Source organism: Chiloscyllium plagiosum, chromosome 14, assembly GCF_004010195.1.
Source record: "Chiloscyllium plagiosum isolate BGI_BamShark_2017 chromosome 14, ASM401019v2, whole genome shotgun sequence".
Classification (NCBI taxonomy): domain Eukaryota; kingdom Metazoa; phylum Chordata; class Chondrichthyes; order Orectolobiformes; family Hemiscylliidae; genus Chiloscyllium; species Chiloscyllium plagiosum.
Window position 1 is genome coordinate 38,502,618 of NC_057723.1, and position 18,036 is coordinate 38,520,653.

At 39.9% G+C, this 18,036-nt stretch overlaps 1 protein-coding gene and 1 long non-coding RNA gene across 3 annotated transcripts in view; one reads left to right on the forward strand and one right to left on the reverse strand.

Moving 5' to 3' along the window:
• LOC122556651 overlaps positions 1 to 4,743 on the forward strand; it is a 50,914-nt gene extending 46,171 nt beyond the window's left edge. For both annotated transcript variants that reach the window (XR_006313592.1, XR_006313593.1), the window contains 2 exons: positions 3,230 to 3,351; positions 4,662 to 4,743. This is a non-coding gene — a long non-coding RNA (uncharacterized LOC122556651). The remainder of the gene's footprint in view (positions 1 to 3,229; positions 3,352 to 4,661) is intronic.
• Positions 1 to 18,036, reverse strand: part of LOC122556650 (electrogenic sodium bicarbonate cotransporter 1-like) — a 117,099-nt gene that overhangs the window by 14,872 nt on the left and 84,191 nt on the right. The window contains exons 19-20 of the mRNA XM_043703637.1: positions 10,421 to 10,594; positions 4,591 to 4,743 (exon numbers count right to left, since the gene is read on the reverse strand). Of these exons, the coding sequence (XP_043559572.1) occupies positions 4,591 to 4,743; positions 10,421 to 10,594 (327 nt within the window). The remainder of the gene's footprint in view (positions 1 to 4,590; positions 4,744 to 10,420; positions 10,595 to 18,036) is intronic.

Below are 18,036 nucleotides of genomic sequence, written 5' to 3' on the forward strand. Positions count from 1 at the left end.
CTTAATGTATTTGTAAAAACCCTTTGGATTCTCTTTAATTCTATTTTCCAAAGCTATCTCATGTCCCCGTTTTGCCTTCCTGATTTCCCTCTTAAGTATACTCCTACTTCCTTTATATTCTTCTAAGGATTCACTTGATCTATCCTGTCTATACCTGACATATGCTTCCTTCTTTTTCTTAATCAAATTCTCAATTTCTTTCGTCATCCAGCATTCCCTATACGTACCAGCCTTTCCTTTCACCCTAACAGGAATACACTTTCTCTGGATTCTCGTTATCTCATTTCTGAAGACTTCCCATTTTCCAGCCATCCCTTTACCTGCGAACATCAGCTTTTGCAAGTTCTTGCCTAATACCGTCAAAATTGGCCTTTCTCCAATTTAGAACTTCAACTTTTAGATCTGGTCCATCCTTTTCTATCACTAATAGAATTATTGTCGCTGGCCCCAAAGTGCTCCCCCACTGACACCTCAGTCACCTGCCCTGCCTCATTTCCCAAGAGTAGGTCAAGTTTTGCACCTTCTCTAGTAGGTCTTTCCACATACTGAATCAGAGAATTTTCTTGTACACACTTAACAAACTCCTCTCCATCTAAACCTTTAACACTATGGCAGTCCCAGTCTATGTTCGGAAAGTTAAAATCCCCTACCATAACCACCCTATTATTCTTACAGATAGCTGAGATCTCCTCACAAGTTTGTTTCTCAATTTCCCTCTGACTATTAGGGGGTCTATAATACAATCCCAATAAGGTGATCATCCCTTTCTTATTTCTCAGTTCCACCCAAATAACCTCTCTATATGTATTTACAGGGATATCCTCCCTCAGCACAGCTGTAATGCTATCCCTTATCAAAAATGCCACTACCCCTCCTCTCTTGCCTCCTTTTCTATCCTTCCTGTAGCATTTGTATCCTGGAACATTAAGCTGCCAGTCCTGCCCATCCCTGAACCATGTTTCTGTAATTGCTATGATATCCCAGTCCCATGTTCCTAACCATGCCCTGAGTTCATTTGCCTTCCCTGTTAGGTCCCTTGCATTGAAATAAATGCAGTTTAATGTATTAGTCCCATCTTGTCCCTGCCCACCCTGACTATTTGACTCACTTCTATTCTCAACTGTACCAGTCTCAGATTAATCTCTTTCCTCACTATCTCCCTGGGGGTCCCACCCCCCCACCTTACTAGTTTAAATCCTCCCAAACAGCTCTAGCAAATCTCCCTGCCAATTTGTTACTCCCTTCCAATTTAGGTGCGATCCGTCCTTCTTTTACAGGTCACTTCTACCCCAAAAGAGATTCCAATGATCCAAAAATGTGAATCCTTCTCCCATACACCAGCTCCTCAGCCGTACCAATTCTTGCCCTCACTAGCTCGAAGCACTGGGAGTAATCCAGATTCTATTATTCTCGAGGACCTTCTTTTTAAATTCCTGCCTAACTCTGTCGACCCCCTTCAGAATCTCAACCTTTTCCCTTCCTATGTCATTCGTTCCAATGTGGACAATGACATTGCTGGCCCCTCTGCCCCTTGAGAACATTCTGCACCCTCTCCGAGACATCCTTGATCCTGGCACCAGGGACGCAACACACCATTCTGATTTTTCACTGCTGGCCACAGAAACGTCTGTCTGTACCTTGGACTAGAGAGTCCCCTAACACAATTGATTTCTTGGAACCCGACGTACCCCTTGTTGCATTAGAGCCAGTCTCAATACCAGAAACTTGGCTGTCCGTGCCACATTCCCCAGTGATTGTGAATTGATGGTGCCATTTGACCAGCTAGCTTGTTCTTTCTTTAAAAAAAGGGAAAGAGTAAACACATGTATAAAATGAACTGGCCTAGGAAGTTAATTGCAGGTGGATTATTGTTCAAAAGAAGACTGTTGATGTTTTAGTTCTGAAGATGCACTATGCTCAAAAGCTAGCAAATGTTTGAGTGTTAAAAGGGGTGATCACAGGAAGGCCTATGCCAACCATTCTAATAAGGAGAACATTGGAAAAAACATAAAAAGGAACCAAAGTTTGAACTGGCTTTAACTGTGTTTTCAGACATAAAGGTTGTGACTGTGAAAGCTGCTGGAAGGAGGAGTTTTTGGCTACTCTCTAGCTATCCTCTCATTATCAATTTATTGAAAGTATGAAGATTAGAATACCAGTTATAAGAAAGAAATGAATATTCCTTGGACCTTACTGGTAGCTATTTGCATTGACCAGTGTCATCACAATGTGCCTATGATACAATGCATCATTGAAAATGCTGAAGTGAACTGTCCAGTTACATCTCCTTTCAGTTTCTTTTAACTTATCCCTTAACTATGTCTGTTTATTTGTGTGGGGCTACATTCAAGGAAGTTTGGGTTTAGATCATGGACAGGAATTAGATTATCTTGTTTCGTATTGCACTGTTAAAGTTACTGTGCTTATAATAAATTGTTAATATGTGTTTGAGCTATAAACCTGGTGTCAGATATCTATCATTCTTTAAGTCTGGTTAGGAAACATTGGGATAATTTTGAGGGACATTGCATGCTTTTGTTTTACTGTGTTGTGAATATTGAGATAGGGAAGCTGATTTGATTTGTCTTACTATCCCCATATCATAACAATATGGGGATAGTATTGTTATAAGGAGATAAAAAATGTCCTTATCAAGATGTGACTGTATTAGCATAGCTTGCAGAATATCATGAATTTGCACAAGTTAAGGATGATCTAATTAAAGACAGGTTTGTGTTAGGCATATGAGATCCTACAGTGAGAGCATGTCTACAGAGAAGGCATGGAAAGCAACCCATTGTGAAGACTAATGTTATGCCACTCCCCAAACTACACTTTCAATTGTAAAAAATGCTACTGGAGCCAGACCAAGTATTCCCAAACTCTGTCCAGATCAACTATCAGTCCCATAGTTCAACAGCATTCCAACAACGTAAGTTAACAGTTACCTCAGCAACAAGCAATTCGGAATTACACTTCCTGATAGTATCAGTTAGATGAATAGGCAATGATAATGCACACAAACACCATTAAGAAACTGACATGATTTAAAGACGATTAGACATCTGCAGAAACTGATGAGAAGAATGAACCGTGAATACATAAGTACCGTTTTGTGCATAATGGGTAACTTAGATGACTCGTAGTGTGAATGATAATGCATGTTTTATGTCTTAGAAAGGGGATTGAAATGTGATGCTGTACAAATATGCCTCCTGGTTTACCACAGTTATGTGACCTTGACTACACGGCTCTCACTGCAAACATCCACCTTACACTCAGTTCAATGAATGTTCTCGACAAGCAAGACTATGAGCTCCCAACAGTTATGACAGCCTTATCTGTACTGAGGTAGGATGCAATACAATTTAACTTCTGGAATTTTATCACACATGGGATGTGAAAAAGTTGGTGGCAGCATTAGGCCAGCGGAAGCCATTTTTGCATTTTTTGAAGGCATTTTGTGGACCGGAGAAGCAAGAGCACCAAAAATAGAAGCCTTGGTCTTCCTCTTCACTGGCATTCTGTTTCCTTAGTCCCCATGTGTAACCTAAACCATTTCCACCCCCACCCCCCACACTCCCCAAATTTACTCTGCTGGCTATTGGTTTTGATTAGCGTCAATTTCCCACTCAATTTCCTATCACTGGTTCTTATATCATTCCCAGTGCATTCTGGCAGGATCGAGCACAGAGAAATATAAAGTGGATCTGGGCAACAGAATGACCTGATCCTCACATTCAAATACTCAGAGATTTATTTGATGCCCTTCCCTGAACATAAACAAAGTTAAATTTGAGGCTCATGTTGCAAATATCTGCCATGTTCTCCTACATACACCTCACAATAAGATCTCTGCAGTGCAAACATCAAATTTCACATAGAATTTTCTTACAAAGGTGGTTATTACTAGCTTTTCAAAGAGACAAAATTCTGCACAAACCTTTCCAGCACAGGTTGTAAACACAAGGGAATTACACTTGGTCAACGTCCCTGTAGAAGAACTGTGCCAATTCACTCCTGAACAGAACTGCAGTGCTTAATCCTGGAATTTTTCTCATCATATATGATTGTCATTCAGAGCAATTAGCAGACATTTTTCTTGTGAATTTACCATAACAATTTCAACTTCAAAAATAGGCAAAATTACCTTCTATGTTCTGGAATAGTGCAGTGGTATACAAATACGTATAATAATTATCTTTACAAGTGATTTAGGTGTTGACATGAGAGATTCACAATAATTAGTACGATTGTTTTTTGCATGAGAAGGCATTTTCATGATACTGTGGCAAAGATGCTTTTAAATGATCATTTTTATACTGGAGCTACAGTGTGTTGTCAGATCACAACATGCAGATGGCAGAACTGTTCTCAGACGCTAGAGAAGAGCCATGATTTAAATGAAATTCTAAGTTAGTGCTTGATACTTAGAAGTAGCAATAAAATACATGTTGAAGGGAAATAATTGTTCAATTTAATCATCTCCAGAATGAGGGGGATTAAACTGCCACTAGATGGCTGCAAAGATCTCATGCTTCACATCTGTAAAATTTCTGTATTCGGTAAAATGAACAGAAAAATACTCACATCTTCACATTCATTGTTTGAAGCTGCTTTCTCTGCTTTTTTATCTTCTAATACTTTGTTCTCTTTCTCAGGCATTGTGTCATCAAGCCAGCTTAGGTCATGTTTTGAGAAGATGCATTCCATTGCCTTCCGTACCCATACTAATGCCAGGAGCTATGAAACACAACATTGTTATTCAATAAAATTCTAATTAAACTAAAGAAACAACATTTTTATTTATTCTGTCAGAGAAAGTATTCAGTCAACTTATTGAAATGCAAAAGGAATCTTTGCAATAATAATTTTGACCCATAATATTAAATGCAATTTTTAACTTTTATAATCATCAGAAGGGGAGCAGTAGGAATGTTCTGTTCAGCTGACAGGGTTTCAGTTCCTCTATAGATGCAAAACTTAAATATTTAATGGATGGCCAGATCCATTATTCATCTGCTCAAAATTTTATTAATCTGCTCAAAAATGAAATGAAACAAAGCAGGCTTCTGGTTTCTAAGATTCAAAGAATTGTTAAATATGGGGAACAATTAAGTACCAGGAGCGATTTTGTTTTGTTATTACCTTGTTCTAGAGCATGAATTACAGATTGGTTGCAAACATGTGGCATTCGTGCTGCTGAAACTTTTACCCCTCTTTGGATGAAGTTCCCTAATGTTCGGCTCACTCTGTGCTACATAGGTGTAGATGCCAAAGAGTTCCCCAACAGTGGCTGTACCAGGGAGGTGCCATCGACAGAGAGGGTCAGTGCTGTAGAATGGCAAAGGAGTTGGCAACCTGTGTGCCAGACCTTTAAGGTCAATGTTTTATGTTAACCTGAGTTCATCAGACAGGAGAATTGAGGACCTCCAATAACTTGATTAAATATGTACCGTTTGTGGTGTCCCCAAGAGTAGAGGTGCTCAAGTATTAGCAAACTCTCATAACATGTTGTCCCCTTTAAAAACCCTCTGAGTGGTGTGTGCAGCAGCCCCCTCCCTCACAGGTCAAGTCATTGCCGTGTCCACTCCAAGCGTTGTCACAGCCATTTTCTTCCCATTGATTTCCATCTCAATGTGAGCTCATTGCCAGTGGTTCCAAGCCTCAACTTGACTGTGAGCCCCTAAATATCCATATCCCTTTCCTAGTTGCCCATCCTGTAATCTCGTAGGAATCACATGTCGACAAGACCCCACTCAGCCCATTGAACCCATTGACTTTTGGCAACACCTGCCTACTCTTCCCACCAACAGCCTGGAATATGAGGTGATCGTGTCTTGTGTGGTTGTTCATCTTGACCTCTGCCCTACTTGAAGCCAGGTTGCCCCCGAATGTGGATAAACACCCCCAACCCATCAATTACACCGATATGGTCTGGCCATTATGGTCTGGCCTCCTTCATCATCTTGCTTGCCTCCTTCACAATTGCTCTCTACTTTGCCCAGAACCAGCATCCCCAGTCCTGAAGGTTGAAACGCACCCCTCAGTGCCACAGCTGTGGTTGAAACGCACCCCTCAGTGCCACAGCTGTGGCTGCTATTTCACTCCCATCAACCCCCCTCCCCCGAACCCCTTTCCATTTTGGACGACATGTAACTGAAAAATGACAAAAAAATTTGTGACAGGCAATGACCATCTCCAACAAGAGATAATCTAACTATCGTTCTTTGACATTCAATGGCACTACTAATGCTGAATCTCTCACTATCATCATCGTGATTGCTACCAGTGAACTGAACTGGACTAGCCAGGTAAATACTGCGGCTACAAGAGCATGTCAGCGGGTCTGAACCTTGCAATAAATAACTCACCTGACTCCCCAAAACCTGACCACCCTCTACAAGGCACAAGTCAGGAGTGTGATGGAACTCTCACTACTTCCCTGGATGAATACAGCTCCAACAACCTTCAAAAAGTTTGACACAACCCAGGACAAAGTAGCCCGCTAGATTGGCATCATATCCACAAACATCCACTCACTCCACCACTGACACTCAGCAGAAGCGGTGTGTACCACCTACAAGATGCACTCGAGGAAATAACCAAGGCTCCTTCGATAGCATCTTCCAAATCCACAACTATGACTTTCTAAAAGGATGAGGGCCTCAAATAAATGGAAACATCAGCAGCAAGTTCCACTCCAAGCCACTCAGCATCCTGACTTGGAAATATATCATCGTTTCTTCAGTGTTGCTGGGTCAAATCCTGGGAATTCCCTCCTTAAACGCATTGTGGGGCTACCTAAAACACATGAACTGCAGCAGTTCACCACCACCTTCTCTAGGGCAACTAGGGATGGGTAATATATCCCATGATTCAATATTTTAAAAAACCTTACTCATCTAAAGTCTAAGCCTCAAGGCAAAAAAGCCTACAACTCAGCAGGGAGGCACTGATCTAGCAGTATTATTACTAGCCTATTAACCCATAGAAGCAAGTAATGTTCCGCGGACACTGATTCAAATCCCGCCAAGACAGATAATGGAATTTGAATTTCAAAAAGTCTGGAATTAAGAGTCTCAAGATGACCACAAGACCATTATTGATTTTCAGAAAACTATCTGGTTCACTGATGTCCTTTTGGAAAACTCCCATCCTTACCTGGTCTGGCCTACATGTGACTCCAGATCCACAGCAGTCTGACTGACTCTTTACTACCATCTGGGCAATTAGGGATGCTGGCCTTGCCAGTGACACCCACATCCCAGGGATGAATAATAATAATTTTTTGTTTAAATCACTATTTCCTGTTATGGTAGTCAGTCAAATCTTCCATCACCAACATTCCACCACTTACACATGAGCTTTTATTTTACACAATGACTTTAGATGTGGCACCTTATGAAATGCCTCTTGGAAATCCAAGTTCAATCCACCTGTTTCCTTTTATCTATATCATGTGTTACCTCCTTAAAAGAACACCAATGGATTTTCCAAATCTAAGCTCTCTTTCACAGTACTATGTTGACTCAACCTGATTATCTTGAACTTATCCAGGTGCTCTCATATAACTTTTATAAAACTTAGCATTTTCTCTAAAACAGATGTTAGGATAATAACCCTGTAACTTCCTGTGTTGAATAAAAGAATTACTTCACTATCTTCCAATCTAATGGGACCATCCTTGAATCAAGTGAGTTTTGGAAAATTAAAACTAATGCATACACCGTCTCACTAGCCACTCATTTGAAGACATTAAGCCTGTAGGCCATCAGGATCCAAACCCTTGTCAGCCTGAAGTTCCAACTATTTACCCAGCAAAGAAAGAAAGGAAACAAATTTTAAATAGACTGTGCAAAATTGCTCTGAGGTAGAGAGATCATGACTGAAGCTTTCTACATTCTTCAGACTCACAAACGTATCAACCCCACCTTCTTCAGTTGCTTTTGCAGGCAGTCATAGGTTTTTAATTCTAATTTACCCAGAATACTTGGAGTACAAAACCTAAAGTTCTGGAGGTGTAATGCAAACCTTGTCAGGTCACCCTTGTCACCCTTAGCAAGTGAATTGTAGAGAGGCCAACAACATAAGGAGATAAAGCAAACCATTAAATTTGGTTGAGGCAATTCAACCCAAATGACATCCAGCCCACTTTGATGCAGAGAAAAGTTCTTGATCTTGACAATATGATAAAAAAAGTGTGGAAATTTAGATTGAGGCCTTTACCTTATGGTTGATCCTATGGAGTAAGTATAATGTTCTTTGGACAGCAATGCAATCAACTGCATGGCTAGCTAATGTGCTTAACATGCCCATACAGGCGACTAATGTTGACACTTGCTATTTCTTCTTCCTTTCCTATTTCTCATCTACATGATGCCTCTCAGTATCAGCAGAAATATATATTCACCTATACATTGGTAGCACCCAATTGTACATCATGAACACCTTTCTCAATACCTCCACTATCTCAAAGTGGTCTGCTTATCTGACACCAAGTCACAGAAATTTCTTCCAACTAAATAGTAATGAGATTGACATCACTGTGTTTGGTCTCCATATCAAACTCTGTTCCCAAGCCATCAACTCCATCCTTCTCAGCACCCACTATCTGAGATAGAACTAGACTGTTTACAACTTCGATGCTGTACGTGACTCAGTGACAAGCTTCTGAACATATTCAGTACCATCAGTAAGACCACAGGCAGAATTGTTTGGATTGACAAGGTCAGTGAAGAAAGCACTTGAAGCTCCTGATGACCACCATGTAGCTGCAGACAGGCCTTGTGCCTTAAACTGGGAAGGAAGGTCCTTGTCAGAGAGTCTCTAACGCAGGCAAGAACGATAGCCACTGAGAGGATTACCACAATCACACAGTGCAAAGTGATGGATGTCCAAAATGGAGATAAGTCCAGGGGGTCTCTGTCCGGGGGCTGACACAGGAGGTGCTGGAGATTCAAGTGGGTGGGAGCACTCAGGACCTGAACAGGAAAGGAGTCCCATGAGGGAAATGCTTCCTGTAGGCTAACCTCCTGGAAATTCACTTCCATCCTTGACCTCCTTCCACAAGCCTAAAATTATAAAACACTTTGAAAGCAGCCAATAGTTGGCTTTTTACAAGTTTCTGTTAGTGCAAAGGCAGGCAGGTTGCCCCTTGACCCATCTTTATCCATAAAAGTCAAGAATGGTTGGGAAAGATGTGCTTAGGCTGTTCTGTGGCAGCCATCATTTGCACTATACAAGTGCTAGCCAATGACCATCTCTACCATTGGAGAATATAGCCATCTCCCCTTAACATTCAATAGGATTACAATTGCTGAATCCCCTGTCATCAACATTTTGTGGCTTACCATTGACCAGAAACTGAAATGGAGCAGGCACAAAATGACTGAAGCTACAAGTGCAGGCCAGAAGCTGGGAATTCCATGGCAAAGACATGTGTATGGTGACACACTAAGTGATAATGATCGTGGAACATACTCCCTCTAAGGGTAATGGAAGCAAAGATGATGAATGATTTGAAAAGGAAATTGGATAAGCACTTGAAGGAATAAAAACAAATTTTGCAGTGTTACAGGAATAAAGAATGGAATGGGACCGACTTGATTGCCCTACAGAAAGCTAGCAGGGACTCAAAGGTCAAATGGTCTCCTTTTATGCTATGGTGACTCTATGCTTAATTTCCCTCTTGACTCTTCCAAGTCTATCCCCCATCCCTAAAACACAACTTAGGTGTATAATAGAATATCCTCCAATAAATTAGACAAGTGCAACAACACACAAGAAAGCTGACACCATGCAGGTTAAAGCAGCATGCTTTACTGACGTCCTAGCAACCTCCTTATTTACTTCTTTCATCATTGATGCACCATGTTCAAGATTCATTGCTGCAAATCCTAAAGGCTCATTCAGCAGCACCTCCCAAACTCAATCTCTACTCCCGAGAAGAATAACTGTAACAGACATATGGGAACGCCACCAAGTTGCCCTCCAACTAAAACTTCATCCTCACTTGGAATTATATCACAGTTTCTCCAATCTTGCTGGCTCAAATTTCTGAAACTTCCTACCTCAAAGCATGCTACCAAAGGTATCCTACAATAAAAAGACCACAACAGTTCACCATCACTTTCTCGAGGGCAATTACAGATGGGCAATAAATGCTGGCCTGATAGCAATGTCCAAATACTATAATCAAATATAAAGATAATTGGTTCACTTTCTAGATAAGACAGCTGACTATTGTGAAGAGGATAGTGGAATAAAGAAAGATTTACATGATAATGAGTAAGTATTTTACCATTCTGGCTCTGTAATTAAAATTACAGATGATTTTCCCGGCTAATTTTACAAATATTAAGTTCAAATTGGCTTAATGCATATTTATGTTGAAAATGTCTATGAAGTTGTTACTTACCATAACTGGAAATATGATTGCAGCAGCTGTTGATTTCAAAACCCACAGCAGAACCAAGCACAAGATCTGAAGCAATGTGAAAAGGTGGACTCGGCGCAGTGGAACATGACGTAAGTAAATTAAGTCAGGCTGGTGTTTAGCTGGTGTCAACAGCAACTTCAACCTATCCATGAACTATCAAAAAAGAGGAATTGCAGACAGTTTTCTGATTATTACCATTTTTCATCATTTTTCAGCATTCCTTTCATTCATGCTTATTCTCAATTGCAACTTTTCTTATTTTATTGCCATTCTTATCCCTTACAATCAATCCCCTGATTTTCCACCAATATTCTATTTAGTTGGATCTAATTTTCTTTCAAAATTCTTACATTTCAATGCTCACTTACCAAAGAAATCTTTAGTCTGCTGTCAACACAAATTAATTCACAGCAAACAAAATTATGTTTAATATTGAAATCTCTTCAGCAAGGCAGCAACATTCCTGCCTCAATTAAAGTTATTGATAATATCATTCAATTGTGAATGATCTTCTCAAATGTAAAAATCTCAGAAAAAAATGTATATTATAGTATAGCAAACGTTCTGTGGGGCATAATCCTTGTGACAAATCTGTTGTTGCCCTCCAGTGTTGATCTTGAAGTCAGTCAGAGGCCACCTAAATTAAATACTGATGACAGGCATTCCGCCATGACAGTGCACCTTGGATATCTGTCTTCCCATCCAATGATGCTGGAAAATATGGCCTTCAAGTCCAGCCTGGGAAAAACAAAGAGAGGGGGAGACTGTGTGTGTGTGTGTGTGTGTGTGTGTGTGTGTGAGTGAGGCTTCACAAACATAATATGTTCCGAAAACAAGTAATTTTTACATAGGAGAGCATATCATAAAAGTGGATCAGAGTGCTGTCCACTGCCTTTCTCCTAAGCTCATTGCAAGCACTTTCGACACAGCAAGCATGACCAGAGAGGAAAAAAAGGTAAAAAGAAATTACTGTGAAAGCATCTTTAAAACAGAAAACAGGTCTGAACTGCAAAACAAATGGTTGGACTGTGCAACACTATACTTATAATATATAAGACCAGAGTGTGACAGTATTGTTAAAGATAAGATGAAAACAAAACATGCCATACATTCAGAACAAAGCTCTCAATGCAGTATCATTTGTGTGCAGCTTCTTTGCCTCCCCCAGGCTACAGGTTCTGAGTGAAACAGAAGTCGAGTTATTTTATGGCAGTGTCTCCTGAAGCAGCTACTTCTGCTTCCAGTGAAATCCAGAAATAATTCCACCTTTCATTGCAAGAGGGTAGGCAAAATCACAGCTTTATTTTCACCAAAACGCTTTCATTGCAAATTGGAAACTGCACAGTTTACTAAATGTGTGTTTTTACAAAACTTCAGGTGGTTGTAAAAGCTGACTGCAGTAAACGGAATTCTTTCAGATGGATTAGCATTGAAACAGAATTTCCAACTGAATGTGTTTGTTAATGCATTTGTGAGAATAACTTACCAACTGTGCTAAACTGAAAATTGTAGTTGTGGACAGAATTTGAGGAAGTTCTTTAGCTCAAAACTATTCATAACATTATTGCGAATTATACTAAGTGGGAGATTCTGATTGTTGCCATGATCCTATTACCATCCAGAGTTAAAGATGAATGAGCGAGAAGCACCAATGATTTTTAGTCACTAAATATTTAGTGATATTTAGTAATTAGTTCCTGATGAAGGGCTTATGCCCAAATGTCAATTCTCCTGCTCTTTGGATGCTGCCTGACCTGCTGCGCTTTTCCAGCACCATACTCTCAACAACAACTATTTAGTAATGTCGAATCCCCAATATCAACATCCAGAGGGAAGCTTCTTCAGACTGGTCACATAAATTCTGTGGCTATAATAGGTAAAAAGCTGGGAATTCTGCAGTGAGTAACCCACCTGTCTCCCTAAAGCCTCTCCATTATTGGCACAAGTGACCAATGTGATGAAATATTCTCCATTTACTTGGACCAAGCTCTAACAACATCTAAGAAATGTGCCACTTTCCAGGACAATTGCAGCCCAATGGTTGGTAGCCCATCAGTCACTTTCAACATTTACTCCCGACACGGTGGACACACGATGGCAGCACTGTGCACCATTGAAACATATACAGCAGCAACTCATCAAGCTTCTTTCAATAACATCTTCCAAATATCCAGAAGACAAAGGTAGCAGAATACCACAACCTGCAAGTCCCATTCCAAGCCACACACCTGACTTGGAAACCATTCCTTAAGTATTGCTAGTTAAAACCCTTTGTGTGAGCATTGTGAACATATTTTAGCAGTTCAAGGTGGTGGACCACTTAAGAACAATTTGGAAAAGGCAACAAATGCTGGACTAGCCAGTGATGCTCAGAGCTGATAAAAGAATAAAATGTTTTTAAAACATTAATTTGCATTTCCTGTCAGTCATCTGTCCTTCACAAAGGTCAAGTGTCAGTTCGCATTGTGTGCTCCATGAATCTATGCACTTCTGAAGCGAGAAATGTGATGCCATCAGTTTGACAGTGCATCAATATAAACAGGTTATGGGAGAGATTTTAAAACTGCCAAGAGTTGCTATCTGGCCTTAAAGTCATCTTTCAGATCTTGCCCAAATGTACAGCAAGGCTCAGAACAGACTGGCATCAAGAACTGGAAGGCAGTCTCAATTTGGGTGCGGTGGCTATGCTGCAGTAATGAGTAAAGTTCAAGCAGCGTGTGCAGATGTGACAGGGCATGTGAATGTAGCCACTCTCGTGGCTAAATCATGATGACAACAACTGTTAGACCAGTGCACATTTGGAAAGTGAAGCATGCAAATAGTGTACATTCTGATCTGATCCTTTTGCTAAGTTGCTGTTTTCTTCATCACAGTAAACTTCACCTGTCATACAGGAAACATTGCCAATTACTGATATTTCTGAACACAAAATATGCACTCATGATTTTTGAGAAGATTTGTAGCTCAGGTTGATGATCAGTATGTAAGTTAGCTCACTGAGCTGGAAGGTTTGTTTTCAGACGTTTTATCACCATGACTAGGTAATATCATCAGTGAGCCTCTGGTGATTGCCCTGGTTTCTTAAGGTGGATGATGTCATTTCTAGTTTTTTTTTCAAGGGAAGGTAGATAGGATCTAAATCAATGTGTGTATTGATGGAGTTCTGGTTAGAATGCCATGCTCTTAAGAATTCTCGTGTATGCCTTTGTTTTGCTTCTCCTCGGATGTGAGTGATGTCCCGGTAAAAGTGGTGTCCTTTGTCTGTATGTATGGAAACTAGTGATAGTGGGTCATGTCTTTTGATGGCTAGTTGGTGTTCATATATCCTGGTGGCAAATTTCCTGCTAGTTTGTCCAATATAGTGTTTTTTTTAACAATTCTTGCATGGTCTCTTGTAAATGGCATTAGTTTTTGCTAGTAGTATCTAATGGGTCCTTTAGGTTCATTAGTCGTTGTTTAAGTGTGTTAGTAGGTTTGTGGGCTACCATTATGCCAAGTGGTCTGAGTAGGCTGGAAGTCATTCCTGATATGTCTTTGATGTAAGGTAATGTGGCTATAGTTTTTGGTTGCTTTGTGTCTGCTTGTTTGGGATTGTTTCTGAGGAATAAAACATGCATACTATGATTGGGGTGCTTCTGAAGAAAGACCCAACAAACACTTCCCCAGTCATTCACATTTCAAAGCGATCCCACTTGGGGATCAGTTTGTGCTGCATTTTTCAGGAGGGTGGCCTCCTCGCTTCTTCAGGCAGTATTTTTCCTCTTTTGTTGGCTGATCATCTGCTTCAGTTACTTGCAGCCTTTCCTTGGCCTGGCTCCTCCATTTGTAGGTTGGTCTTCTGAAGGGCACAGCAGGCAACTATAATTTTACAGGCTTTGACTATTAGTTGAATCAAATTATTTCCACAATCCCAGGTGAATATCTGGGTCACACTGAACGTGGTTGGGTCCAGTTGTATTGAAAATGATGTGTTCTGCAGTGTTGGGTTGTGGTCACGGTGAAGACTGAATACCATGCTAGTGCAAACTAATGAGCATTTGTTAAATATTTATATAATTTACAGAGTCAAGGTTCAACAGGACTCTATTAGAACAATAATAACTCCATTTGTAGGCTGATTTTTTGGAGGGCTATTTTACTCGCCTTAACTATTATTTGAAGCAAAGACATTTCCAATTCAGGATGTTAAGTGTGAATTTCACTTCATCCCAGGTGAATGTCTGGGTCACATTAGATTGCCTCTGAGCTGTTCTCCTTCTAGATGACACAGCTATCCTGAGTTATAGTTGTGGAACATACCCTTGGTCTCCTAAAAATTTATCCCTGAGATCTTCCTTGTCCTTCAAATAATATTGGAAGGGTAATACTGGATAAATAAAAGATGAAAGTTGTTTTTAAAATGAACATGATTCTGACCCTGTGGTCAAGGATCATGTGCAAACTGGTAGGACATCAATAGTTTCTGTTCACAAATGGTGGTACATTTGGGAAAAGGATAGGTATGAACACAAATGCTCTTTTTGGAATCCACTCATACAATAAAGTAGGAAAATTTCTTAAAGCTGCTAATTGTTTTTCACAGGAAATGTGTTGAAATTTCTGGTTTTGGCAATACCTGCTAGACACAATTATGAATTGATGTACAAAGTGTACAGAAATTTCTCCTGCATTCATCCAGAAGGTGATCTCTGCATTGAAGTTCAAGCCAGCAGCAACAGTTATAGTCAGTGACACAGCCATCCCTGCACTGGAAAAAAACTTAGCTCTCTATTAACAAATGTGAGCATGTGGATGAATGTGAATGAAGTACCTGAAGATGTCGTGTCCTTTGCAGTCCTTTTTCCAGACTCAACCAATGGAGAGTTACACTCAAGAATGTGCATTGTTTCATACTCTGGTTTTCTCCAGAACTATAGCAATACAAACTGCTAAGCTTTAACAAGCTACAAGAAAGACAAGCTCAATACCTTCCTTTGCCCAAGATTAAAACGGTGTAGAAACAGATATTAAGCAATATAGCAAGAACTGAACAGTAATTTGAAAGGTAACAACTGAACTTTCTATATCAGGTAACTCTCACTCTTACTCTCATATCATGTGGATGGGCCTTCAAGTGAAATGGAGTGGTATTAATGCTGGGACTCATCCAAAGCATTATCTGACGCACAGTGTCACAGGCAGCTCCCTTCATGTTTCACTTCCAAGAGAGATTCAACAAAAAAAAAAAAGAAATATTTTTGGGAACACATAATATCAGAATTCAGTTAAGGTCAAATTGGATACTTGTGAAAGGCACACTACCTGAATTCAGATCTACATACTTTCAATGTCCTACTCTCTCACCTTTTACAGATTCCCAAGTAATTATTCCCAAAATAAGAAATAGTAAATGTCAGCAAAAAATTAAGATAAGCCAACAGATGAAAAGCAAACACTTTAAAACAGGACAAAAATATAGTAGGAAATTTTTGAAAGCATAAGCAAGAAACTGGAAGTGGCGGTAGCATGGTAGTAATTTAAAATACTGTGTAATGTAGTAAGGAACATTGGATTGTGTACAAGTTTATGACTGGGTAAGACCAGAAACAATACTAGTGTAAACTAATGAACATATATTAAATGTTTACATAATCTACTGAGTCAAAGGATTCAACAGGACTCTGATAGAATATCTTTAGCATTCCGTCACAGTTTCATGTGATTTAGCATAATCTGACTACGTGATGGTGAATTCTAACTATTAGCAGAAGAGCTGTTAAACCCTTAAACTTCAGCTTGCACCACAATTATCATGTTTTGAATTTCCCATCTCAAATGTGCTGCGTGGAGGCCAGGCAATTTTCACCAAAGTGGAACTTGGTAACTCAGCATTCCCAACATCTTACAGACTATCAAATGACCAGATGCGCTGCCCAAGATCTGAGAATAGTTTTGTTGCCTGGTTTCTTGAGCTGAAGAATACAGAGTTGTACAAGGACGTCTCAAAGTGGGACAAAAAAAGAATGTCTGGGGATGGAGTGGGATGTTGGAGGGGAAAGAAAATAAATGATGTGTAAAGGAACCCCTACTCAGAAAGTTGCTTCATAGAAGGTTTCCATATGAGATAAAACGTTACAACCTTTTCTTCAAAACAGAGTTAAAACTACTTAGTGAAAAACATATCACCACATTGCTAAATATTTTAAAAAGAAGTTGAGTGCAGAGAAGATAAATTCACTGCTGCGTAATGAACTGCAATTTTCAGTTTAATTTAAAGGGCTATACCAGGAATCTGAGCACACATTTAACATTCAGTTCTGAAAGCACAAAAATAGGGTAAGCCTCTGATTGCTTCAGAGGGATAGGTATTCTATGTCTCTGCCAAGTGATAGCCCAGAGACATTCACTATGTACATTCAGAGCAGTGTTTAATCGGGATGTCAGGAGTCTTGCCTAAAGGAAAGCCAGCCATATTATATGAGACTCAGACAGTTAACTGGGCAGTGGTAGACCTTCACTGGAGTCAAGGACACCAGTGGTAGAGGTCCTGTCTGCTAAGAGTTGCTGACTAACAAAGGCTGATGGTTCTATGAATGGCAGCATCACCTGCAAGGTGGTGGTAGCTGCTGGTACAATACCTATCAGAGACCTAAGGGCATCACCATGGAAGAGAGAGAATGGGTTACAGGGTCAGCAGCAAAGGCAAGGGTGTAGCTCTCAGTGTGTGCCCCTCCATTAGGCACTGAGACCCTTTGAATTAGGAGGATCTCCCCCTTGGGCTTACTTGTCATGCTCCCCGAAAGGTGGGTCCCCGCCCGATGTTGAGTTAGTACCAATGCTATCAAAATGATGCCCAATTGTATTCCTGCACTCTACCAAACTCACCACAGAACTGGGCATTACATTTCCTCCTCATTTTCCAAAATTTTATAAATTAGTATAGTTTAAAGTCATGAAAATGAATGATAAGCTGAGGTGAAGCTAAGTGTCTAAATTGGAAGCATCTATCAATAACATTGTTATGCTTAAAAGGATCTCTCCCATGAAAATAAATAAGCTTCAGTCCAATGTTTGGTTTATAATTCAGTTCTAGTTTGGAATAGGCTGTGAGCAGTCTTTTCTATTTTTAGCAATAATAGTTCATTATTTCCTGATCTGAATCGTAAGACCAAGACTGTACATGTACAGTAAGTTAACAACATAGCAAGATTTCAAGCATGAATGAAATGCGCACAAAAATCTTGATAACTATGATTTTTTAAAAATTGACTGGAGAATCACCTAAAGGTATACATAAGCTTCTTGTGGGCGTACTTTTAGAAATATCATGTTTGGTAGAAGCCTGTGGAAGTAGCTCAGATTATTATTATTTCCCTCAAATCTCCTTTCATTTGAGAAACAATAGATGGGCTATTCCTACAATGGTGGGTTTGCAGCTGACTGGGAATACCTTTGTGTATATACACCACTTTTTCTTATCCAATATACTCTTCCATGAAAATCTTTACTCTCTAGGTATTTGTTATGTATTTCTGACTGTGTTTAAATATATTTATGAGATTAATCACAACTAACACACATGCTCCTGGGCGTCAGCAAGCACAGTCATCTTGCTA